Source organism: Mastigoproctus giganteus, chromosome 1 (genome assembly GCF_048544385.1).
Source record: "Mastigoproctus giganteus isolate SK-2022 chromosome 1, ASM4854438v1, whole genome shotgun sequence".
NCBI lineage: Eukaryota > Metazoa > Arthropoda > Arachnida > Uropygi > Thelyphonidae > Mastigoproctus > Mastigoproctus giganteus.
The window spans coordinates 128,448,822-128,476,707 of NC_143575.1; the positions used below are offsets into that span (position 1 = coordinate 128,448,822).

The following is a 27,886-nucleotide window of genomic DNA, read 5'->3' on the forward strand; positions in this document are numbered from 1 at the left end:
TATAATGGCGTTATAACTGTGTTGGGGATACAAGTTTAGGATTATAATTTTGTACTGAAATTGAAATTTTATTGAAATTAAATCGAAATCATGACTCAGAGCAGCAAAGCAAAAGGCTCAAGCTAATAGGAGTGCTGTGGCTCAGGAGAAAACTGAGGGGGGGGCTTTGCCTTCTGAATCACAGCCTATTAAAATGCACTGCTTGCTTGATGTTTGTGGAGAAATCGGGTACAGGACATGATATTGCCATGGGGGATGTCTTTGTGTGTGTGCGATGTAAGGAGTGTAAGGAAATCGGGCGACAACTCAGCATTGTTATGGGCCTATATGAGAGCTTGAAGGACAGGGTGGATGCCCTCGAAGGATCTAAATTGAGGGGCCCATCAAGTTCTCAGCTGCCCACATCAACACCAGAGCTTGCACTTGATCATCACGCAACATTGCAGCAACACCCAAGGCAGAAATCGCTGGTCCCATAGGAACTAGTAGTTGTTGGTGACTCTATTGTCAGGGAAACAGGGAACAATGTATGTAAAAATGATAGATGGAACAGGATCAGGATATGTCTGCCAGGGGCAAAGGCTGATGACGTTGTAGAGTGGATATCATCTTTTAAGGGCACAAAAGGTGATATCGTTGTACACGTTGGCACTAATGATATTAAGAGTAGGAGACTGGCGGAATTAATTAGCAAGTACAGGTCACCATTGAAAAAAAGCCATGAATTAGGGTTGAATTTGAAAGTGTTTGCAATTCTACCCAGACACAATAGGAAAGAGTATATGATGAGGGCCTTGTCGATCAATTCGGCCCTGGAAAGATTGTGCAAGGCTCAAGGGGTAGAATTTTTTTCAGCCTTGTCTGTACTTGTTAACAGGAGAGACTGCTTCTACAGGGATGGGATACACTTAAATAGAAAGGGTGCAAGAATATTTGCTGATGCTGTCGAGGCAGTGTTAGGTGTGTTGGAAAACTGCTAGGTTGGGGGGGATACAAGGACTAATAGATTAATAGTAGCCACTGGCAGAGTTGAAAGTAATTCTTGCACTGCTTCTATTGTAATGAGCAGCAGCCTGGAAAACAAGATGCAGGGTACTTCAGAGACTGCTGGGAGTCATTGCGGTACAAGTGAACACATGGTTTGTGTTAGGGTAGCTAAGAATAGGAACAGGTGCATGTATACTTGCGTGTACACCAATGCTAGGAGTTTGGTAAATAAATTTGATGAATTTGAGGTATTATTCAAAACATCAAAGGCAGATGGTAGATGGCTCTCTGTCTTCTAACTTCTCCACTAATGGTGGTGGTGTCCCCCAAGGTTCAGTTCTTTCCCCCACTCTTTTCCTCTTGAATATCAATGACCTTCTTCCATTGACTGGAAATCCTATCCATAGTTTTGCCGATGATAGCACATTGCATTCAACTTTCCATTTTGAGAAACCTTGTCCTGCTCAATCAGCTTCAAGTTCTCGAAAATCTGCTGCCAATTTCTTAAATGTCGATCTTCAGGTAATTCTCCAGTGGGGCAAAGACACCTTAGTTGATTTCAACCCTTCTAAAACTCAGTCTTGTCTTATATCTCGCAAAATGGATTCTTCTGCTGCTATGCTTATCTTTAGTGACACTCCGATTTCAAGGCAAAATGATATATCTCTTTTAGGGATTACCCTGACTTCTATTCTCTCTTGGCACAAGCACATTACAAACATTGCTTCCTCTGCATCTAAAAAACTTGGTTTTCTCTTTCGCTCTCACCTTTACTTTTCTTCCAAACAGCTGCTCACTCTGTATAAATCGCACTGCCCTGCCATGGAATATTGTTCCCACATCTGGGGTGGTGCCCCCAAAACCTCTCTCAGGCTTCTTGATTCCATTCAGAAGAGGGCAGTTAGGTTAATTAATGATTCATCTCTAACAGAGTCTCTCCACTTGCTTTCTCATTGACTCATTGTTTCTGCTGCATGCCTCTTCTACAGATACTTCCATGGGCACTGTTCTTCTGAACTGGCTTCTATAATTCCTGCTCTCTCTTTCAAAACAGTCCGAACACGTGCCGCCACCAGCCAACATCCATTTACTGTCCAACTTCAAACCCACAGAACCAACTTTTCATCTTCCTCATTTATTCATTCAACTGCCGTTTTGTGGAACAACATTCCCTCATACGTATTTCCTGCAAATTACAGTCTACAGAAGTTCAAGTCCAATATCAACAAATAACTTCTTTCGTATTCTCAACCTCCAACCCAAGCACAGTACTAAGTACTATAGTTTCTAATACCTCTTGTGTTTGGGGTTCTCATAAAAAAAAAAAAAAAAGATATTGTTGGGATATCAGCGACGTGGTGTCACACAGATATAAGGAATGCAGAACTTGAATTTGGGGAGTACAATATGTACAGAAAAGATAGACAGGATAGGAAGGGAGGAGGGGTTATGCTATTAGTTAAGAAACACAAAATCCAAGGAAGTGAAGCCAGTCGACATCGCTGGACAGTGCAGTGTCGAGTCAGTTTGGTGTGACATAAGCATTGGGAGATCAAATTTGAGAGTAGGAGTGTGCTATAGGCCTAATGACTCTGATGAGTATAATAAGAAACTGTACAGGGAAATAGTGGGCCAGTAAATCAGAGAGTCTTATAATCGGGGATTTTAATTTCCCAGATATTGACTGGAATTTGTGGGTTGGTCACTCACACACTAGCAAGGATTTTGTGGATTTATTGGATGATTGTTTTCTACATCAACACGTTCGGGAGGCAATTAGAGGGAGTAATACTCTTGAACTGATTATCAGTAGTGATTCTTCATGCATTAAGAATCTGCAGATAAAGCAACCACTAGGTGACAGTGATCACAGTGTGCTGAAGAGAGATTTACTCAAAGAGGTAACTACCATTAGGGGTAAAGGGAAGGGTTTTTGCTTTCATAAAGACGACTACGATAGTTTGAGACAGTATTTAAATTCTATACAGTGCGACCAACTGATGTTACCAACGGCAAATTGAAAATGGGAAGCACTCAAAGAATTTATCTTGGAAGCTACTAGACTTTACATACCAACTAAGAAATATTGTTCAAGGTTTAGGCCTAATTGGATGTCAGATGAACTAATGAAACATATGGCAGAGAAGAAAAATGCTTGGGATACATATAAATTAATGGGTGATATGGAAGTCTATGATAGATATAAGCGGGTCTGTAACCAAGTCACAAAGGAGATTAGGCAGGCATATGCATATTATGAAAAATCCTTGGCAAAAGATGCAAAGAAAAACAGAAAAGAGTTCTTTAGCTATGTAAACTCCAGAAGGAAAGGGACAAATCATATTGGTCCACTGGATATTGATGGTTCAACTGTCGATGATCCTGCTCAGGTGGCTAACAAACTAAACGAGTATTTTGCATCTACATTCATACATAGTGAGTTATTCAGGAAGGGGAATGCCAGAGGTGAAGTAAACTTTGGCAGTGAGCTAGATGATTTTGTAATAACTGAAAGGAAAGTGGAGGAGAAATTGTTGAGGATAAACATAAAAAAGGCACTCGGGGTGGATGGGATCTATCCAGTTATATTAAAGGAGGCAACAAAGGAAGTAAGCAAACCCTTAGCCATAATTATGAGAGCTTCTTTGGACTTAGGGAAGGTACCCATAGACTGGAGATGTGCAAAAATGACCCCAATTCACAAAGGAGGATCAAAGGCTGACACAAGTAATTATAGACCTGTGAGTTTAACTTATTTTCCAGGAAAATTAATGGAGGCAGTGGTTAAAGAGGCACTGCAGGATCATCTAGACAAGACTTCAGTTATATCTCGGACACAGCATGGTTTTGTTAAGGGAAAGTCTTGCCTGACCAATTTGATTGCATACTATGATGCAGTCACAAAAGAATTGGATGCAGGGAATAAATTTGATATTATATATTTGGATCTTAGAAAGGCCTTTGATACTGTTGCACATGGAAGACTGCTGCACAAATTGGAGCAGTGTGGCATTGGAGGCAAATTGCTGCTATGGATAAAGGGATGGTTGAGAGGGAGAAGACAGAGAGTGGTAATCAATGGACACTGCTCATTGTGGACTAATGTTATTAGTGGGGTCCCTCAGGGTTCAGTGTTGGGTCCATTGTTGTTTTCTGTATTTATAAATGATATTGATGATGGTATATCAAGCTTAATGTCCAAGTTTGCAGACGATACAAAGGTTGGAAGGGTTGTTAAGGACATTACTGACAGTATGTTGCTGCAACAGGATCTGGAAAGGTTGAGCAGATGAGCTGAGAGGTGTCAAATGTAAAGTGCAGGCGGGCCTTGATTATCGCAAATAATTCATCCCGCGAGCTCATCGCGCAAAACGGAAACACGTTAATCGAATATCATAACCAATAGGAATCTTATGGAATCTTATGGAATGCCCATAAAGAATTTTAAAAATACTTTTTAAATAACTTTTTAACTGTATATAATGTAAAAGGTAATGAAAATAATTATAGAATTAAATGTTTATTGCATAAAACAGCGGTTCTTAAACTGTGCCGTGGAATATTTAAAATTTTGGAGGGAAACACAGTGATACTTGACATCTGTCAGACACCGCGCGAACTACTAGCGCGAGGTAGTTCACCGTTTCAGCATTTTATTAAGTTGTTTGGACCTAACTACTAAATGAAACTGTTAGGTATTTCTTTTGGTCTGGGTGTGCCTTGAAAAAATTACTGAGACATTAAAGGCGCCGTGAACTGAGAAACTTTGGGAACCTCTGACATAAAATACACAATGAAGAAATTACTGTTGCGGAAATATTTGAACAGTGTTGACTTTCTCTTTTCATCAATCAATTTCCGATAGCCGACAACAATCTTCTCTGGACCCTGGCGAAATAAATATCGCAGAGAACACAAACCTTTTGTTTGAGGTTCTATGTGATACGAAAGATTTCATCTAATTCTTTTACCGTTATCTCCTCCGCAGTAACATTTTCATATAGCTCATTAAAAAATTTGAATTTTTAAATGCAAGTCTGCATTGACTTTATTAGCAGGAGACAAACACGTCTTCTTCCGATGGTTGATGGAACACACTGAGGCGGGCAGCAGGCAAATGTTTGTTTATTGACCGTACGACTCGCGGTAAGCTTAACGCGCAATTCAAATCTTTTTCAACTATCACAAAAAAAAAAGGTAGCTTTAACTGGAAATTTGATTCGTGTAAAGTGAAAACTGGTATCATTTTTCAAATAGCGTTAACTGAATATCGCGTTAATCGAACTCGCGTTATGCGAGGCCTAGCTGCCTTCTCCTGTTGCAGCAGCATAATGCTGCTGCAACAGGATCTGGAAAGGTTGAGCAGATGGGCTGAGAGGTAGCAAATGAAGTTTAACATTGATAAATGTAAAGTACTACATATGGGAAACAGCAACCCCAGAGCAATGTATCAACTCTGTGGTACTACACTGACAGTGGTAGAGAATGAAAGGGACCTGGGGGTGGTTGTGGAGGCAGATATGAAGTTTTCTGAACAGTGCAGGCGAGCTGCAAGAGTAGCTCATGGTGTCTTGTCAGTGATATACAGGATTTTTCTAGCAGGGATAAGGTGTTTAATCCCTTGTATAAGGCAATGGTCAGGCCACACCTTGAGTACTCCATACAGATCTGGAGGCGTCATTTCAAGAAGGATGTAGAGCTGTTGGAATGAGTACAGAGAAGGGCAACAAGATTAGTGAATGGAACAAAGGGTTGCTCTTACGAAGAAAGGCTTAAGTTTTGAAAATTACAGTGTCTGGAGACTAGGCACTGGTGAGGTGATCTGATAGAACTGTATAAAGCCTTAAATAGTCTGAGCATGCTCAATGCTGATGGATTCTTCCTCATGCTCAGAATATTCACGTGAGACGGCATAAATTGAAATTGAGGAAAGACAGATGTAGGATAGATGTGCGGAAATTTGCCTTTAGCCAGCGGGTAGTTGGTTTGTGGAACAGACTTCCATTCCTTGTTGTGGAAGTTGATAGCCTAAATAAATTTAAGGCTCAGCTGGACAGGTATTTCGAACAAATGGAGGGGTGAAATAGGAGTGGTTTTTTTTTTATTGGCTGATGCTGCATAAGCTTGCTTTCCTGCATCATATGCCTCTGCTAATGCTAATTTTGAATGATAAAGCTGTATAAATGTGATTAATTGATACTATGAACCAGAGCTGTAATGCTCAATATGTTATATGTTATCAATATTTGTAAAATGCTAAGAGAAGTTTACTTCAATATAATACGTAGAACACTTCCTTATGATATTCTCCAGCAATTAAAATGAAAAAATCAAAAATCTTACATTACAGTAAAAAATAATTAAAAATCAATTGAACACAATTAAAAATAATTAAAAATAAATCTATGCAATTAAAAAGTAAATAAATGAATTAAAAGAAATTTAACGAAAAAATTGCAAAACGATTTTCCTTCCTGAAGCTGACAATGCTTTTCGACTGTATGTTATGATAACAGGAACAAAAATTTTCGTTCCTGTGATCATGACATATGGTCAAAAGTATATAATAAAGTTGAAAGTATATAATAAAATACAATGAAAATGGTATAGCTGTCATCAGATATGGGGGGGAAACAATTTAAGTAAAAGGTCTAATATAGGTAATGCCAAAATTCTTGCATTACCTATGTTAGACCTTTTATTTAAGTCGTTTCCCCCCATATCTGATGACAGCTATACCATTTTATAAGACGGGTGGGTAAAGTGCCTGCCTGGCAACCCAAAGGTCGCAGGTTCGATTCCTGCCTAGAACTTGGATCAAAGTACTGCAAAAACCTTGGGAGGTGCATTATGGCCACAGAAGCCAACAACTACCAAAAAAAAATACCATTTTCATTACCATTTTCTTTTTATTTTTATTTGGATTTTATTAATATTTTGTTCTACTAATTTTACTTTACAGTGCCCCCACTTTATACTGGCTTGGCAATTCAGCCCATAATTTACTTAATTCATCATAATGTCTTGTCTTGTGTCTTGTCAATGATATACAGGAATTTTTCTAGCAGGGATAAGGATGTGATTATTCCCTTGTATAAGGCATTGGTCAGGCCACACCTTGAGTACTGTATACAGGTCTGGAGGCCTCATTTCAAGAAGGATGAAGAGCTGCTCGAACGAGTACAGAGAAGGGCAACAAGATTAGTGAATGGAACAAAGGGTTGCTCTTACGAAGAAAGGCTTAAGTTTTGCAAATTACAGAGCCTGGAGACTAGGCATCGGCGAGGTGATCTGATAGAGGTGTATAAGGCTTTGAATGGCTTGAGCATGCTCAATGCCGATGGGATTCTTCCTCTTGCTCAGAATAATCACCTGAGAGGGCATAAATTCAAATTGAGGAAGGACGGATGTCGGATAGATGTGCGGAAAATTTGCCTTTAGCCAGTGGGCAGTTGGTTTGTGGAATAGACTCCCATCGCTTGTTGTTGAAGTTGATAGCCTAAATAAATTTAAGGCTCAGCTGGACAGGTATTTCGAACGAACGGAGGGGTGAAATGGGAGTAGTGGTTGTTTTTTTTTTTTGGCTGATGCTGAGTAAGCTTGCTTTCTTGCATCATATGCCTCTGCTAATGCTAATAATCTCTAGGATATTGACATTCTTTCATCTTTCACTAATCTACTACTCTTCTTTTTTTACTTTCCTCACCCTTATAGTTACAGGCACTCTGTGTGACTTTCACATCCATTTATACTTACTCAATTTAATTTAATATTAATACAAATTACATATACTCTTTAATGCTGCTTTACACTTTTAGGTTCATCTCTCATACCTTATTTATTAATCTTGCTTTCACCCAAACCATTTCATCTACTTTTTACCTCTTTTCTATGTGACTCTTTGAACTTTTCTTTTAAAGAGTTACATTAAAAACCCATTTATATGTAGCCATTTCTTTGTGACAAATCTTTAAAGAACAGAACCTAATCGAAAAAATAGCCAGGGTTTACTTCGCTTAATTGATACAACATGCGATTTAATCGGGGCAGGAGACCACAGTGCACGAGATTACTCTACGATTGTCTCCAACCATACCACGTGGTTTGGTTGGATTTCTGGAGATCACAACCAAAAAAGAATAAAAACAATTAGCAGGCCCCTGTTTATTGGGCTTTTCTGTCAGTGCTTCAATCATATAAAAAATTAACTTGCACAATCTGCTCTTCATTCCTATTTTTTAAGCTTCGTAACTTGTTACTCCGTTCTCATTTGCATGTTACTTGCAATTTGTGTGTGCCGTGTTCTTTGTTATTGATTGCTTATCTTTTTTACTGTTTTAAATTTTAACCCCCCACCCACAAATGTCAGTAAACAGAAATGTCAACTAATTTGTATGCACATATTGCAGTATGTATTAATTAAGCTATGCACGTAAGCATAAATTTATTTTTATTTTGCTAACCTGTGGAAAATATTCTTTGGATTTTCATGTATCATTTAATTTTTTAATTGGTAACATAATAAAGTGTAAATTTGTACTTAATACAGTATATCCTTACTTTTATAGCCCGTGGATAATATTCTCCTATTTTTGCTAATTAGAATCACTGTTTAATAGAATTAAACTTTAATTCACAAACGTGACAATGACCGCACTTACTATATATCGTATAGTGAACGGTACTTTACTATGGTGAGCCCATTGTAACACAATTTGATCATACAGAAAATCAATGGTAAAGCTGTATTTTTAACTATTTACGTAAAACTTTGCATAATTGGGCCAAAATGCACTAGTTCTGATGTGTCCCAAATAACCGGAATTTATTTGGGTGTGTATATATATATATATATATATACTCTGATGTGTTATCCCATGAAGTCCAAATATCTGATATTTAGCCTTTCTCGAAAACTTGCTGTTCTAAGTCTTGGTGTTAGTATTATTAGTAATGGCCTCATGGTGCAAGAAAGCCTATGGCTTATGCTGCACCAGCCAAAAAAAAACAAAGCCAAATAAAACAATGCTAAAAAAAAAAAAAAAAAAAAAGGAAATTAAACCTATCATCCTATGCATGTCCCTCACCGGAAAGTACTATCCAGATTACCTATGAATTTCCTCAAACTCAGCCTCTACCACCCACGTAGGCAACTTATTCCAGTAATTTATAACTCGCTGGCTAAAATAAAATTTCCTGCAGTCCAATCTAAACATCTCCCCCTGTAACTTGAATTTATGTCCCCTAGTTCTAACATCATTTATAATCTTGAAAATTTCGTCGTCATTCATTTTACTGATACCTCTCTGAGCCTTAAACACCTCAAATCTTCTCTAAGGTGTCTAGTTTCCAAACTCTGCAACCCACATATTCGAAGTCTTTCTTCATAAGGATGCTCTTTTGCCGATCTCACCAGGCGAGTTACCGGTCTTTGCACTCTTTCAAGAAGCTCGATGTCTTTCTTTAGGTGTGGTCTCCATACTTGAACACAGTATTCCAAGTGTGGTCTAACGAAAGCCTTATATAATGGGATTATCACGTCCCTATCTCTACCTGCAAAAGTTCGATAGATCATCGATAGGACACCATGGGCCTTCCTTCTAACCTGTTTACAATGCTCAGAGAATTTCACATCTGACCGTATCGTAACACCCAAGTCCTTCTCCTCCAGTACTGGGTTTAGTTGAACTCCACCAAGTGAATTAAGTTATTTTGGGATTACTTTTCCTAGGTGTACACTTTGTTGGATTAAAGCATAGCTGCCTTTTTTCTGACCACATTAACTATACCAATTTTAACATCATCTGCAAATTTAGACATCACGCCCTCGATCCCTTCATCAATGTCGTTTATGAAAATTAAAAACAAGTGGTCCTAATACTGATCCTTGGGGAACCCCACTTCTTACATCAACCCAATCTGAGGAATAGCCATTTATCACAACCATCTGCCTCCTGCCCTGAAGCCATCCTGATATCCATCTAAGGATTTTCCCAGTGATTCCGACCTGTTCCAGCTTATAAAGCAACCGATCATGTGGGACTGAGTCAAAAGCTTTGCTGAAATCTAAATAAACAATGTCAAAATTATTCCCCAAATCCAGCTCATGAGTGACCCTTTCAAAATAGCAAACCAGATTTGTTAAACATGATTTTCTCTTTACAAAACCATGCTGAGTATCTTTGAGAATTTCAATTCTATTCAGATGATCCTGAATTCCACCCTTGATCATTGCCTCCATGATTTTCCCTACCACTGAAGTCAGACTGACAGGTCGATAATTTCCCACTTCACTCTTAGATCCACCCTTATGTATGGGAGATACGTTGGTACATTTCCAATCCAGTTGAATCTCCCCAGAGTCTAGTGATGCTCGCATAATTAGCCTCAATTGTTCAATGCACTCACTTGCCGTCTCCCTTAAGATTATAGGGTATATTCCATCAACTCCAGGAGCCTTACTGGCGAAAGGTTTTTTTTTATTAAATAATCTTGCGAAGTTTCAATATCATTAATTATATTTTTCAACTTTGCTCCCACAATTTCCCATTGCCACAAAAGGTTTTTCTTCTGTAAATATCGATGAAAAATGACTGTTGAGTTCATCTGCAACGGCAGCTGGTGTATTTAATACTATCCCCTTTCCCTTACGTAAAGGTCCGATCTGGTTTGTCCTGCTCTTCTTAGCATTTATACATGTGAAGAATTCCTTATCCTTTGCTCTGCTTGCTAGTGATTTCTCATAAACTGCCTTTGCCTGTCGAACCTTTTCTGTGGCTCTATTACAGATCATCTTGTAGCTGTTATAGGCTTCAGTACTTTTTATTGCTCTGTAAATTTTCCATGCCACCTTTTTCTGCTCAAGTAATGTGGCAGCTTCACTATTCATCCAACTTGCAACCCTCCTCGGGGAGTATTTTTTTAATGGTAAATATGCATTCAAGGTGTCTGTGATTAATGTTTTAAAAGCATACTACAGTTCAATTGCATTCATTCTCTGTGCAATATCTACCCAGTTAATAGAGGCCATGTAGCACCTTAAGGCATCGTAATTTCCTTTTCTGAAATTATAACCTATTCCTTTGCTTTTTACTGCTGCTAGTGTTGGTGATAAAGTGCTTGTCGATTTTTTGTTCTGAAGTTGTTTTTTAGGGATTGTCTTGGACTCTAGGTTGAATTTTAAAGAGCATATTAATCTGATGGGAGGAAGGATTCTGAAAGCCTATTGTAATTTTAAACTTGACATTATGAAAGTGACATTGGAAGCTTGTTCTCGAGTGCCTGTTTCTTTATGGCGAACCCTGATGACGTAAGGTGCAATGATTTGGTCATCTGTGGTGGATTTCAACATTAAGTCTGTTTTGAGTTTGTAATATTGGATTTTTAGGTAGCTGTCTAGCAAATTAAGGCCATTGGTTGTTCCTTTGAGATCTATAATGCAATGTTAATATCAGCATTCCCTCAGTGAGAGCCTTATGGAACTTCCTGAGTGTGAAGGCATTATTTGCTCTTCTGGCCAATTGTTAATTGCATGAACCCCTGGGATTTTGTTTAGTGGAGAATGTGGGAAATCTGAGTTTTCTCCTTCAATAGGCTTGGCCTGATAGAACTAATTTGAACGATGAACTTTCCTTTTTATGTGACATTTCTACAGTTTTCTTCTCTCCCTTCACAATAATGCATCATAAAATTTTGGCTGATTCTCTTATTTGTTCCCCTGTTTATGTAATTTTATATAGGCCTGTAAGAGAATTTTGCTTTAAGCATTTTTTACTATTATTTTTAATAGATCATTTATTTAAATAATTTTACTAAAAAGGATAATAATTATCCTTTAGTTAAAATCATATGGTTGAATTGGATTATTTGGGTAATATTAAACAGAGTATTCTCATATTCCAGTCACAGTGTTGGCAATATTCCATGATCTCCACGTAGATGCCACACTCTATGCCCTTGTATTTGGAGAAAGTATCCTTAATGATGCAGTGGCCATTGTATTATCAGGGTATGTATATTAACTTATAGTAATACTTTCTGAAATTTAAATTTTCTTCTTGTTTATTCTAATAATAAAAATAATAATAAAAAAATGTTTTACTTTTTGTTATATAAAGTATAGTTTTAAAATAAAACTATAAAACCCAGCCTAATATGCAGGCAGTTTGCTTTTGTGGTTATAATGCACTGGTTAAAATGGTTTATCATGTACAAGTACATGGCAAAAATCTGTACAGTTCTGAACAGACAGAAAAAATTTTCTAAATAAACTAGATGATCATTATTTGTTCTAGCATGTTAGACATAATACTGGGGTTGAGAATATTCTTGACCTCATCATTAGTCAGAATTAGATGACATCACAGGGCTTAAAATACAAGAACCATTGACAGGTAGTGATTACGCAGTCTTCAGTTGGAAGATGAAGAAAGATATTGCAGTAGTTAAAAGTAAAGCACAGGTTTTACTTCCAGAAGAGGGGACTTTTTTCAGTTTAAGACACTGTATGACATTTATTAATTGGGTGGATTGCAGAATTAGGGTGAATTGACTTGAATTGTGGAATACCTTTAAAGAAACACTTGAATTATGGAATACCTTTAAAGCAAAAATTACAGAAGCCACGAACACACATAGATATCATTAAGAAAATATTGCAGGAGGAGGAGGACGAAATGGATCAATGGGGTGTTGGCTGGTCAAATAGAGCAGAAAAAGATATTGTGGAATAGATACAGAACGATGAAAAGTACTTGTTCCATATGCCACATATCTTTGACTGCCTGTTTTAGGTCTTAATACTTTGATCTTTTCCTGTTATGTTTTCTAGAAGTTGCTAGCATTAGCCACTGCTATGTCAATCAGGTAGGTAGCCATATCCTTATCTGTGAGGGTTATGTCTGGCCTGTTGCCTGTGATTGTTCTTGTCCAACTTATGGCATGGTCCCAGTATAGTCTGTGAGTAAAGGTCTCTAGTATGGCCTGAGGCTCATTCTTGCAATACAGTAAATTCTTTGATCAGCTGGTATTTTTGCACTAGCTTCTGATGTATTATACTAACCACCTGGTCGTGTCTGTGAGGTTACTCCATCTGGGTGATCACCCTGCATTCTGCAGTGATGTGCTGGATTGTTTCTGATGCCAGGTGGCATCAACTACTCTGACATCTGTTACTCCGGAGTCCTTGGCTATGTAGTTTCTGGAGTTCATTACCTGATCTTGGATAGTGAGCATGGATCCTTCGGTCTCGGGGAAGAGCTCTCCTTTCGTAAGCCAAGCATTGGTAGCGATCTTATCTATGTAGTCTTGATGTAGGTCATTTTAGTGTCTGCCATGGAATGCCTTCTTCAACAATATTTCTGTATTAGTTTCTTCTGTCTGTGTGAGTGCGGTCTGATTGGGGTTGAATGTTGTGTGCTGTTTGTCTATTTTTTTATGGCTTGGTAGATTTTTTTTTTTTTTTTTTTTATGTGAACCCCAAACACGAGAGGTATTAGAACCTATAGTACTTAGTACCGTGCATGGGTTGGAGGTTGAGAAGACGAAAGAAGATATTTGTTGACATTGGACTTGAACTTCTGTAGATTGTAATTTTCAGGAAATACGTATGAAGGAAGGTTGTTCCAGAAAACGGCAGTTGAATGAATAAATGAGGAAGATGAAAAGTTGGTTCTGTGGGTTTGAAGTTGGACAGTAAATGGATGTTGGCTGGTGGCGGCACGTGTTCGGACTGTTTTGAAAGAGAGAGCGGGAATTATAGAAGCCAATTCAGAAGAACAGTGCCCATGGAAATATCTGTAGAAGAGGCATGCAGCAGAAACAGTACGTCTATGAGAAAGCGAGTGGAGAGACTCTGTTAGAGATGAATCATTAATTAACCTAACTGCCCTCTTCTGAATGGAATCAAGAAGCCTGAGAGAGGTTTTGGGGGCACCACCCCAAATGTGGGAACAATATTCCATGGCAGGGCGGATTTGCGATTTATACAGAGTGAGCAGCTGTTTGGAAGAAAAGTAACGCCGAGAGCGAAAGAGAAAACCAAGTTTTTTAGATGCAGAGGAAGCAATATTTGTAATGTGCTTGTGCCAAGAGAGATTAGAAGTCAGGGTAATCCCCAAAAGAGATATATCCTTTTGCCTAGAAATTGGAGTGTCACTAAAGATAAGCATAGGAGCAGAAGAATCCTTTTTGCGAGATATAAGACAAGACTGAGTTTTAGAAGGGTTGAAATCAACTAAGTTGTCTTTGCCCCACTGGAGAATTACCTGAAGATCGGCATTTAAGGAATTGGTAGCAGATTTTCGAGAAGTTGAAGCTGATTGAGCAGGGCAAGGTTTCTCAAAATGGAAAGTTGAATGCAATGTGCTATCATCGGCAAAACTATGGATAGGATTTCCAGTCAATGGAAGAAGGTCATTGATATACAAGAGGAAAAGAGTGGGGGAAAGAACTGAACCTTGGGGGACACCGGCATTAGTGGAGAAGTTAGAAGACAGAGAGCCATCTACCATCACCCTCAGTGAGCGATCAGAGAGAAAACTGGATAACCAATTACTAAAAACAGTTGGCAAACCATAAGATGGAAGCTTGTTTAGAAGACCTTTATGCCAAACACGATCGAAAGCCTTTGAGATGTCAAGAGCAACTGCTTGTGTTTCACCGAACCTTTCCATTGAAGTAGTCCATAAATGGGTAACATAAGCCAGAATATCACCAGTGGATCGACACCGACGGAATCCATACTGGCGATCGTTGATCAGACGGAAGGTTTCTAGGTAGTTTAAGAGTTGGCGGTTAATTGATTTCTCCATTACTTTAGAAAGAGTAGAAGTAATTGCAATGGGACGATAATTGGATGGGAGGGATTTGTCACCCTTTTTAGGAACTGGCTGGATATGAGCAAATTTCCAAGCAGAAGGAAAAACACCTTTGGAATAAGAAAGTGAAAAAAGGCGGCAAAGAATAGGAGTAAGTTCAGGAGCACAGATTTTGAGAACAAGTGGAGAAATACCATCAGGACCTGGAGCTTTCTTAGCATCAAGATTCATCAAAATTCTTCTGATATCCTTTTGACGGAAGACCACAGGAGGCATTGAATGGACCGTGTTGGGAATGGTAGGAGGTGTTTTACCAAGTTCATTAATACATGAGCTGGAAGAAAAATGGGATGCTAGCAGGTCAGCTTTATCCTTGGCTGAAGTGACAACAGAACCATCTGGTTTGGACAGAGGTGGGAGCAGAGATGGGCAAAAGTTGCGGCCAATAGCTTTGGCAAGAGACCAGAATGCTCGGCTACCATTAGGGCAAGAAGCAAGTTTTCTACTCTTAGCCTGTTCAAACTCTAGTTTGGACTGATTAATAACTGCTTTACAATTGTTGCGAGCTTTGGTGTAGGCAGAAAATGAAACTGAAGAATTAGAAACAAGCCAATTACGATAGGCAACATTCTTCTCTTGAACAGCCTTAGCACATTTATTGGAAAACCAAGGTTTAGATAAAGGACGAGATTTTAAAGTGGAGTGTGGGATAAAGGATTCCATTCCTGCAAGAATAATTTCACTGACACGATCTGAGCAAACGTTGACATCAGGAGTTTTGAAACAGTAATCCGACCAAGGAAAAGAAGAAAAGAAGTCTCGCAGGTCATCCCATTTTGCATTCTTGTAATGCCAAACAACACGAGGTTGGGAATAGCCATGAGATAAAGGTTCCATTGGAGAAGAGACAATCACCAAGTTGTGATCTGAAGTGCCTAAAGGACCTCTCACTTCGACCGTGTACTTAGAAGGGTTGTTTGTGAGAAAAAGATCAAGCGTATTGGCTGTATGATTCGGATTGTCCGGTATTCTTGTAGGTAAATGAACAATCTGTGCTAGGTCATTAGTAATTGCAAAAGCCTCAGCATCTCGACCTGCTGGGTCGGTGTGACTAGAAAACGGAAGCCAGCTGGAGTTGTGAACATTAAAATCACCAAGGAAAATTACCTCACTGTTAGGAAAGTTGGACTGGAGAAAGTCAAGTTGCAACGAGAGGAAGTCAAAGAGCTCCAAGTGATTAGTGGAGTTGGGAGAACGGTAGAGACAACAGATGAATTTGACACAATGAGGTAGAGAGATTTTAAGCCAGAGAAGATCAAAGAGAGGAGATTCCAAATTGCCAAGTCTCTGACAGGGAATATCAGAACGGACATATGCACAAGTACCACCTTTGAGGCGAAAGGAATCATACAGCGAATAATTTGGGCATCTGAGATGAACAGTAGTTGAATCAACCGATAACTGAGATTCTGTCAGAAAAAGTACATGGGGTTTGGCAGACTGCAAGTGGAAATGGACATCGTTGAGATTAGAATTGAGACCACGTATATTTGTGAAATGAATTAGGAAATCCTTGGGAGGTTTAGATCTTTTCGCAGATAAGCTTGTTCTATTAGTTTGACAATTCATGGTGTATTCAATAGTAAGAAAAAGTGGGTGGGACATGCTGTATGAAGTAATGAAATTTTTGGATATGGCGTACATGTGGGAAGAATATACCCAGATCCTTGACATAACGTGGCCTCGACAATGCTCCCCGCATACACACTACTCGGACTCCCTCCAGTCACTATCTGGCAGAGTAGAGGTAGCAAGATTATACACTAGCTGATCCGGAAGCCTCCTAGAGAGTTACCAATAGGTTCGGTCCGGTGTACTAACTAGCGGCCGGCCTGCGAAAACCGTTTTAGAGCTGTACCCTCGGAATGTAAGGAATATTGGATCTCGCCACAACGTTCATCATAACCTCAAAAGTCATCAATCATACTGCATGATGGAAGAGATAGGGAAGGGTTGACCGGAACTTAGCTCTAGAGACTAAACATGGGTTCCACCACTTCAAGCCTCCAATAAGCAAAGTGGTGGTATTTCACCGGTTGATGAGCGTCATCTACCACCTAGTACTGCCTGGTAACATAGAGGGGCGGCATTCCTCCATGTGGTGTGGGCGCCACACCTCGACCTCTGCTTACGTTGGTTCACACCTGGGTGGTCACCCACCATGTGCTTGTGCATGGAGGTTATACCCAGGATTACTAACAGTCCCACCATCGTGAAGGTGCAAGCAGAGGATTTGGTTGTCACAGACCGTCCGGACTTCGCCGAAATTGGGTCCTGTGTTTTCGTGGTGCTGTGTTTGGTGCTGTGTTTTCCCGCAAGTAATCCTGCTGGTTTTTAAACTTCACCTTGTTCAGTGAGATTTGTCAGTCCCCTCCCTCCTTTACGGGCTATGGTCAGTCTCTCGATGGCCGACTTCAGATGGTGTTGGAGGCCTTTGGTCATCATTACCCTGGTTGATCTCAATCTTTTCCAGCTTGGTGTTGTTCCATTCTATGATCCCAAAAGAATACATTAGTTAATAGTAATAGAGGCAAGTGATGCAAGAAAGCAAGCAAATGAGCTTATGTAGCATCAGCCAAAAAAAAAAAAATAATAAATAAAAAAAAAATAATAAAAAAAAAATAAATAAATAAATAAAAAAAAAAATAATAAAAAAAATTTGCACACCATTCCCTCTAGACGTTTGTCCAGTTCCTCTTTGAATTTATTTAAGCTATCAACTTCCACAATAACAGATTGAAGTTTGTTCCAACAATCAACCACTTGCTAGCTAAAGGCAAATTTCTGCACATCTATTCTATAATGCAAGAAAGCAAGTTTATACAGCATTAGGCAAAAAAAAAAAAACCCCGTCCCGTTTCACCTATCCATTCCCTACAAAAGTTTGTCTAGTTCTTCATTCATTTTATTTAAACTATCAACTTTCACAATAACAGATGGAAGTTTGTTCCAACAATTAACTACTCGCTAGCTAAAGGCAAATTTCTGCACATTTATTCTCAAACGTCTTTTCTTAATTTGAATTTATGCCCCTTCAAATGCTTAATCTTAGCAAGAGGGAGAATCCCAACAGCATTGAGCTTGCACAAACTATTTAAACCGTTAAACACCTCATTGAAATCATTTTGCAGATGCCTAGTCTCCAGATGTTGCAATTTGCAGAACTGAAGTCTTTCTTGGTAAGAGCCCCTTTGTTCCCCTAAACCAAGGGTTCCCAACCTTTTTTTACTTGTGGACCCCCTGAGTCCTAACTTTACGTATGTGGAACCCCATATACGCATATGTAATATTCCTAAATGAAATATTTATTTGTAGGTTAGTAAAAGCTAATAATTAAACAATTCCAATATAATCTGTCTTCTAACTTCTCCACTAATGCCGGTGTCCCGCAAGGTTCAGTTCTTTCCCCCACCTTTTCCTCTTGTATATTAATGACCTTCTTCCATTGACTGGAAATCCTATCCATAGTTTTGCCGATGATAGCACATTGCATTCCACTTTCCATTTTGAGAAACCTTGTCCTGCTCAATCAGCTTCAACTTCTCGAAAATCTGCTACCAATTCCTTAAATGCCGATCTTTAGGCAATTCTCCAGTGGGGCAAAGACAACTTAGTTGATTTCAACCCTTATAAAACTCAATCTTGTCTTATATCTCGCAGAAAGGATATCTCACTTCTGCTCATAGGAAATGTCACTAAAGATAAGCATAGGCTTATCTTTAGTGACACTCCGATTTCTAGGCAAAATGATATATCTCTTTTGGGGATTACCCTGACTTCTAATCTCTCTTGGCACAAGCACATTACAAATATTGCTTCTTCTGCATCTAAAAAACTTGGTTTACTCTTTCGCTCTCGGCGTTACTTTTCTTGCAAACAGTTGCTCACTCTGTATAAATTGCAAATCCGCCCTGCCATGGAATATTGTTCCCACATCTGTGGGGTGGTACCCCCAAAACCTCTCTCAGGCTTCTCTTGATTCCATTCAGAAGAGGCCAGTTAGGTTAATTAACGACTCATCTCTAACAGTCTCTGCACTTGCTGTCTCATAGACGTACTGTTTCTGCTGCATGCCTCTTCTACAGATACTTCCATGGGCACTTTTCTTCTGAATAAGCTTCTATAATTCCTGCTCTCTCTTTCAAAACAGTCCGAACACGTGTCGCCACCAGCCAACATCCATATACTGTCCAACTTCAAACTCACAGAACCAACTTTTCATCTTCCTCATTTATTCATTCAACTGCTATTTTCCGGAACAACCTTCCTTCATACGTATTTCCTGAAAATTACAGTCTACAGAAGTTCAAGTCCAATGTCAACAAATATCTTCTTTCGTCTTCTCAACCTCCGACCCAAGCACGGTACTAAGTACTATAGGTTCTAACACCTCTCGTGTTTGGGGTTTACATAAAAAAAAAAAAAAATAAATAAATAAAAAAAATAATAATATAAAAAATCTAAATTACAAATTTTGAAAATTGTAACTGATGTAACTGAAACATATTTTTACTTGTAATGACAGAATTAGTAAAACAAAATTAAAAAAACTACTATTTCAAACAACATATATAAATTTATTCCTAAAGCTATTAAATAGGCCCTACTAATGAGATCCTTGTGGCTTGATGTTTTGATATTAGCATTTTAATATCTGGCTCCAATTTTGTGAGAGTCAGACGAAGATCACCTCTTTTTACTATATCAAGTCGATTACGATTTTTTGTTAACAGCTGTGTTACACGACCAAAGCCAGATTCCACAAGATAAGATGATGGGAAAACAATGACATATATTTTAACTTTCTCCCATAAAAGTGGATATTTACATGCAATGTCACTATTTTTCCATACATCATGCTTTCCTTTTTTGAATAGACTTCGGACTATCTCATCAGACCGCAATTCAACAAGTTCCTCTTGTAAATCAATTTCAATATCAGCAACATTTACCTCAAATGGAATCAGCACCAAATCTGGAATGTTCAAGTTCTAGTAGGTCCTTGAATCGAACTTGCATGTCTTCATAAATTTTTTTTAAATGATCAACATACACAAAGACAGTTGCAAAGACAGTTTGTTTGTTTCAAAGACAGTTGCAATTTGAGTTTTCCTAGGAATGCATTAATGGCTTCTTTGCTAGACATTAAATCACAATTATGTCCTTGCTGCAGCTTATTAAGAGAATTCAATTTTTCAAACACACCTGAGAGGTAAAATATGTCTGTTTTCATGGCAACCAACTGTTTTCCAATCTCCTTTTCGTTTAGAAATGGTACAATACTGTCCCAAAGGACGACGAAGCGATGAAGACAATTGCCTTTAGACAACCATCGCACCTCTGTATGCAGTACAAGATGGTCAAATCCTTCTTCATTTTCATCACAAAATTTGTGAAAGAGACGATCTTGAAGAGCATTAGCCTTAATGAGGTTGACAGCTTTTATTACAGGAGTTAAGGCTTCGTGAAGATGTCCACTCAATCTCTTCGCCCCCAGATTAAATCAATCTCTTCAACACCAGATGTTGGCAGTGAATCACACAATGTATGCAAAATACTTTTGACAATGCATTTTTTAAATGAGTGATAAATCCTCTGTACCTACCAACCATGGCACTCCTTCCATGGTCTGTACCTACCGACCATGGAAGGAGCGCCATCAGTAGCACAAGCCATTAAATTTTCGAGTGGAATATTTTTTTCTCCAAAATAAGACTGGACTTCCTTAAATATTGTTTCACCTTTAGTATCTGTTTTGAGGAATCTTGCAAAAAGCATTTCCTCTCTGAGTTGATCCATACATCATCCATATGTCATCCATACATCTTACATATGCCAATAAAAGTGCTTCATTGCCCATCAAAGTTGATTCATCGAGCTGCATTGCAAACTGTTTCACTCGTAATTGAGCAATAAGTTGATTTTCTACATCTTCAGACATTTCATCAATGCGTCTGGATATTGTGTTATTGCTCAAAGGAAGGTTATCGGTAATTTCACGCATTTTTGTTTAACGTTGTTGAAATTACAACTGATATCGAAGGCAAGATGACCGTTTCACCAATGCTATGTGGCTTTCCAGATTTTGCTATTATTTTGCTGATTTCATATGATGCTAATAAACCGCTATCTTTATTGCTTGCTTGTTTACTAAAAATCTGATCCAATTTGTTTCTTCCTTGAAAATTGTCTCGTAGTTTTTGGAAATACTCCACTGTTTTATTTTTCTTTTCGCTGTGCCTTGTCTCCAAATGGTGACGAAGCGTACTTGGCTTCATGCTATCATTAGACAGCACAGTCATACATATAAGACACATTGGTTTTGTGATATTCTCTGGTGATTCAATAAAACCATATGACAGATATTCAGTCAAATATTGTCTTGTTTTCTTCTTTGCTTGAGCCATGGGTAATCTAAAAACAATAATAATATTATTAACCTCAAATATTTAATGTTAGAAATGCTTGTAGGTTCTAATGGAAATATAGTTCACTAGAACAATAACGTTCAATAACACAAACAATAGATTTCACCACGACGATTCCGATTACTCACTATAGAATGAAATGATTGACTGACTGTTTCTAGATTAGTCGGTGCTTAAATAATGTTTTCTTCTTCGAGAATTTTCTATGGAAAGAAATTTTTTTTTTTTTCCATAGAAAGAAGGTTCCAGAAAATACGAGTATCTTCTAACTGCGAATTTCAGGACTTTTCTATGACATTAGTTTATTTTATTATTATTATTTTTATTTATAATATTTTATCATGAACCCCTTAGCTCATATTATGGACCCCCCCCCCCTCTCAAAGCTTCTATGGACCCTGGTTGGGAAACACTGCCCTAAACCAATCTTGTTGCCTTTCTCTGTACTCTTTCTAGTAGCACTATTTGCTTACTAAAATGAGGCCTCTAGATCTATATTCAGCACTCTTAAGATGTGCCTGACCATTGCCTTATACAATGGAATAATCATCACTTCCTTATCTCTGCTAGCAAAATTCCTGTATATCATTGACAAAGCCCCACGAGCTGTCCTGACAGCCTGTCAGGACAGCTCGTGGGGATTTTGTCAGCCTGACAGGACAGCTCATTTACAGAACTTCATATCTGACTGCACAATTACCTCCAGGTCTTTTTCATTCTTCACTACCCTAAGTATAGTACCATCCAGTTGGTACAGTACTCTGGATTTCTTGTTGTCCTTCTCTGTACTTGTTCTAGCAACTCTACATCCTTCCTGAAATGAGGCTTACAGACCTGTACACAGTACTCAAGATGTGGCCTGACCATTGCCTTATACAAGGGGATAATCTCCTCTTTATCCCTCCTAGCAAAATTCCTGCATATCATTGACATGACTTTGTATTTGTCAGTGTTAAACTTCTTTCTTTGTTCTTAGCCTTCAGGTAGTTGATTCCATGAGTCAGAATCTCTTGGATTGTGTCAGGATGCCTTATTATCTGGATGAACTACTCCACTATGTGCCTGTGTGTGCAGCCGAACTTCTTGTACCAGTAGTTGTGGATGTTATCTATTCCTGGAGTTTGCCAGTTGTGGGATTTGCTGATCAACCATTCTTCTTCCTTACGAATCTGCCACTCTGTTATCTGTTTACGTTCTTGGTATTTTTCATTTCTAGTTCTATCCAGGGGGCACTGCCATTGTGACTAATTTCACTGCTCCACAACTAATCCCAGAACCCTTAGGTGCCTTCTGGTAGGAGATACAGTGCTTTTCTTTACCTCTTGTCCAATTTTCCTGTAGAAGGTTCTTTCCTCAAATATCCTGTTGTCAGTTTCCTCTGAGCACTTAGCCCATAATTAGCATTAGTAGTAGCAAATGATGCAAGAAAGCAAGCTTATAGAGCATCAGCCAAAAAAAAAAAAAAAAAACCCTTCCCATTTCACCCATCCATTCGCTTCAAAAGTTTGTTCATTTCTTCCTTGAATTTATTTACACTACCAACTTCCTCAATGACAGATGGAAGTTTGTTCCCACAATCAACTACCCGCTGGCTAAAGGCAAACTTTCGCACATCTATTCAACAACTGTCTTCCCTCAGTTTGAATCTATGCCCCCTCAGGTTTGTAATCTGAGCAAGAGAAAGAATCCCATTAGCTTTAAGCCTGCTCAATCCGTTCAAGGCCTTATACACCTCAATCAGATCACCTCACAAGTGTCTAATCTCCAGAAGCTGCAATTAGCAGAACTTAAGCCATTCTTCACAAGAGCACCCCTTTGGTTCCCTTCACCAGTCTTGTTGCCCTTCTCTGTACTTGTTCTAGCAACTCTACATCCTTCCTGAAATGAGGCTTACAGACCTGCACACAGTACTCAAGATGTGGCCTGACCATTGCCTTATACAAGGGGATAATCTCCTCTATATCCCTGCTAGCAAAATTCCTGTATATATCATTGACATGACCTACTCTGGCCTCCTGTCTGCACTGCTCAGAAAACTTCATATCTGAATGCACAATTACCCCCAGGTCTCTTTTATTCTCCACTACCCTGAGTATAACACGACTATTTGGTACATTTCTCTGGGTTACTGCTATGTATATGCAGTACTTTGCATTTGTCAGGCGCCTACGTAGCCAGGTGGGAAGGAGCAGCAGTGCGTAGCACACGCTTCTTGATTAGACCGGGGTTCGAGCCCATCACCACCAAATACGGATGATGCGGAAAGGTCAGGGAAAGACCACCGCATAACCCAGAGCAATATGGCCTTAGTTGCTAATGCTCCTAAAAACCAAATAATAAACAAACTTTGCACTTGTCAATGTTAAACTTCAGTTTCCACTTCTTAGCCCATCTGCCCAACTTTTCCAGGTCCTGTTGCAGCAGCAGCATAATGTCATTACTGTTATTAACAACCCTGCCAATCTTTGTATCAGCTATAAACTTTGACATTAAGCTTGATATAACTTCATCAATATCATTGATAAATATACAAAACAACAGTGGGCCCAACACCAAACCCTGGGGGACACCACTAATAAAGTCCACGAAAAACAGTGTCCATTGATTACCACTCTCTGTCTAATGGTTAAATCTCTTGACCATTGCCACAAGTTTTTGCTTGAGGGTGTCAAAGTATTCTTTGATCCTCTGATTATAGGGCTGCTGAATGTTGTCTTTCTTGAAGATAACCGTCACTTTTCTGATCAGCTTCTTACTTATGTTACCCCATTGGTACTGGGTCAGTTGGCCCATCTTCACTCTTATCTCTTCTGTCATCTGCTGTAGCTTTTTTTTCCCAGTCTGGTCGTTCTTTGTTTTATGTTGTTCTCCAGTTTCCTTTCCCTTCATGCTTCTGGCTCCGGTATTATTTACCTATTGAGGTGGTCTGTGGTTTAGTCTGTTGCCACAAGTTTCTGCTTGAGGATGTCAAAGTGTTCTTTGATCCTCTGATTCTAGGTCTCTTGTTTGCTGAATGTTGGCTTTCTTGAGGATGACCTTCACTTTTCTGATCAGCTTCTTACTTCTGTTACCCTATAGGTACTGGGTCAGTTGGCCTATCTCTTATCCCTTCACTCTTATCTCTTCTATATCTGCTGTAGCTTTCTTTCCCAGGCTGGTGGTTCTTTGTTTTATGTTGTTCTCCGGTTTCCTTTCCCTTCATCCTCGTGTCTCTGGTATTATTTGCCTATTGCGATGGTCTGTGATTGCCACAGGATTATTTTGGGTCTCTGCTTTTGTATGGTGTGGGTTTTTGTGGAGTCAATTCCTGTGAATTCTGTAGGTTTCTTCCTCTCTTTTATTCTGGATATCATGATCTTGTCTGTTTCCACATCGGCTTCCGGATTGTAGTTGTACTTGCTGTTCCTCCTCCAGTTCTTGTTCTGTTGTGTCCATATTTGTTGTTAGTTATTCACTCATATCCTGCTTGATTTTTTCCAAGATTGTAGTGTTCTTCATGACAATGGGCCGTCTCTGGTCTGCTATTTGCAGTTTGGTGACCTGAACAGTTGGGAACCACTCCAACAACTTGGTGTGTAGTTTTGTCCTGTACAGTGTCATGTCTCTCTAGCTTCATTACTTTGTAGTGAAGAATGTATTCATTTCAATGCTCCCCTTCATGTGTTGGCTTCTTTCTTCCTGGGTAGTCACTAGTGCAGTTGTGTAGGAAGCATTTCCAGATTGTTGGACTGGGTGGTCTTGTCCTTCAGTTGTGGTAGCTATACAGGAGACAGCACCACTTACTCCCCTTTCAATCGCGGGAGATGTCTCCGACTTTTTGAAACGAACCCTTTGCGTAAGGTCTGAATGAGAGTGACTTTGACCTGCGCCACACTCAATGCACTATTCAGTATTTCTGCTTCTTATCTTCATCCATTTATGGAGATTTATTATAATTTAAAACCTTTTCTCCTTTATGTTGTTTTTTCTGCCTTGTGAAGACCCTCTTGTTGCCTCCCGAACATGCTGATGTAGTAAACAATAATCCAATAAATCAACAAAAGCCTTGCTAGTGTGTGAGTGACCAACCCACAAATTCCAGTCAATATCTGGAAAATTAAAATCCCCCATTATAAGACTCTCTGATTTACTGGCCCACTCTATTTCCCTGTACAGTTTCTTATTATACTCATCAGAGTCATTAGGCCTATAGCACACTCCTACTCTCAATTTTGATCTCCCAATGCTTATGTCACACCAAGCTGACTCGACACTGCACTGTCCAGCGATGTCGACTGGCTTCACTTCCTTGGATTTTGTGTGTTTCTTAACTAGTAGCATAATCCCTTCTTCCTTCCTTCCTATCCTGGCTATCCTTTCTGTACACATTGTACTCCCCAAATTCCAGTTCTGCATTCCTTATATCTGTGTAACACCACGTCTCTGATATCCCAACTATATCTGCCTTTGATGTTTTGAGCAATTCCTCAACTTCATCAATGAGGACCTCCGCTGTTGACTTATGACAGAACTCACATATCTACCAGCAGGACTGGAGCATCACCTTCTAGGCTCAAGGGAGAAGTTCCTGGCCTTCATGAAGTTTTCACAAGAGGTGTTTTCTAGGCAGAGGACACATTGCTATTCATCACAACTAAAGCCAGTTGTGATGAATAGCAAACGGAAAGATTGAGCTAACCACACTAAGGACCTTTTGCAACAGAACCAGGTCTGGACATGGAACTAATGCAGTCCACTGCTCACCTGTCTCGAGAACTCTCTGCGGCAGAAAACACCAGTGATCACCAAGTCAGACTTGACTCTACACATCTCCTGAACCTGACACCAGCGGCTGTGACCTCTGAAATAAACTAACCGAACATGACTCTTGCTGCTAAGGCCAGTGGCCTTCCCATACCAGTGCACTCTTGCACGGTACTTTCTTCCTAACTTCTCCCCCTGGGTGGGGGAGAAGTCTATTTTCTTCCATCTGATGGGCATGGGCATGCCTCACTGACCATCTAGGGTCAGTGAGGCATGCTTCTCTATTGATCCCACCTCTGTCTTGCCCCCCTAGTCTTCAGTCTCCCCACCCTCTCTCTAACTTTGTGACTGCATCTAATGAAACCAAAATTTTCCAAACCCACACTCAAAAACGTAAGTCAACCATTTAACAACCCTATTACCATTCAGCCTATCCCCTTTCAGTGTAAAATATAGTATTTTTTTTATTTTTTATTTATTTATTTTTTTAAGGTCTTAGCCACTGAAATCTCAGGAAATTAGGTGGCAGGGCCTGCCAGAGTAAATATAACTATACTGGGTGTACCTGGTCTGCTTCCACGAGGCTAAGTGTGGGCAACGGTGGGTCCCATTAGGGGTCCAACAGCTCAAAGGCCAGATGAACAACGGTACAAAACATTACACATCACAATATCTATACACTTTTAAATCTCTGGCCTTTACAGTGTAATGTATCATCACACGACAATGTATACTACGCAGAGATGGGGGGAACCCCTGGTGCCATTTGACCCAAAAAACACTACACTTTATGCTATAAATTTAGTGTGTGTTTCATTCCAGTTTATATTATTTATAATATATTATTTTTAAAATTGAATATCTGAATTCATTTGGATATATATAAAAAAATATATATATATATATATATATATTTTTTTTTTTTTTTTTTTTTGCAGTTAATCATTAATTATTTGTAATCTTCATATTCTGTTGTGTTCTAATATGCTTAAGGTGTAGTTCACATAAATGCTATTCATATCCTTCACAGGGCAATTGACAACTACGAAGAAAGGTATCAAACTGGAGAAGGCAATTTTCAGATGATAGCTGCATTTTATTCTCTTGGAAATTTTTTGTATATATTTGTATGTTCATTCCTGATAGGCTCAGTTACAGGCTGCTCTACTGCAATTATATCCTTTAAAAATGTTATTATTTTGTTTCTTGATTACATATTCACATTAGGTATTAATTCAATATTATTCTCCATTTTAAAAATTTATTTCATTGTGATGACTTATTACTGGTTGCTTAGTAAAAAAAATTCCTTAAAAGTAGTATGAAGCATATTTCCTTTGATCTTTCAAAGGATTGTGATGGTTGTCTTTGTTTGTAGTGGTATTATTATTTTCATAAAATGTGGAACAAAGGGTAAAGAATGCAGGAATTACAATTGTACATATTTTACATTACACTATACTACATTTATTTTTAAAAAGAATATTTTGGAAAGCACTAATCATAATGCACATAAGCTTGCAGCGACTATCTTGTCTTCTTTTCAGCATATACTTTCAAGGGATGCAAAAACTTTAAAGTACAGAATAAAATAAAAATAAAATAAGGCTGCCAATAGAAGATTGTACTAAATAATTGGAACATTTTAAAAATTATTTGTTTGTGTATGTAATTCCAAAGGGAAACCTTCACTTGTTATGTGAACTCCATGGTGTCATGTTATGTTATGACCTCTTAGCCCAGTCAGTTCAGATATTGTAAATTGTTGGGTCATTATGTTTCTTGGAATTCACTTTGGAAACTTGATGAGTGCAAAAACTTATAGCATAAAAATAAAGGCCAGCCATAATG

General features: G+C 38.8%; 1 protein-coding gene across 1 annotated transcript in view; it reads left to right on the forward strand.

Moving 5' to 3' along the window:
- LOC150091132 (sodium/hydrogen exchanger 9-like) overlaps nucleotides 1-27,886 on the forward strand; it is a 412,040-nt gene that overhangs the window by 123,162 nt on the left and 260,992 nt on the right. The window contains 2 exon segments of the mRNA XM_090387366.1: nucleotides 11,890-11,995; nucleotides 27,066-27,210. Coding sequence (XP_090243492.1) covers nucleotides 11,890-11,995; nucleotides 27,066-27,210 — 251 coding nt within the window.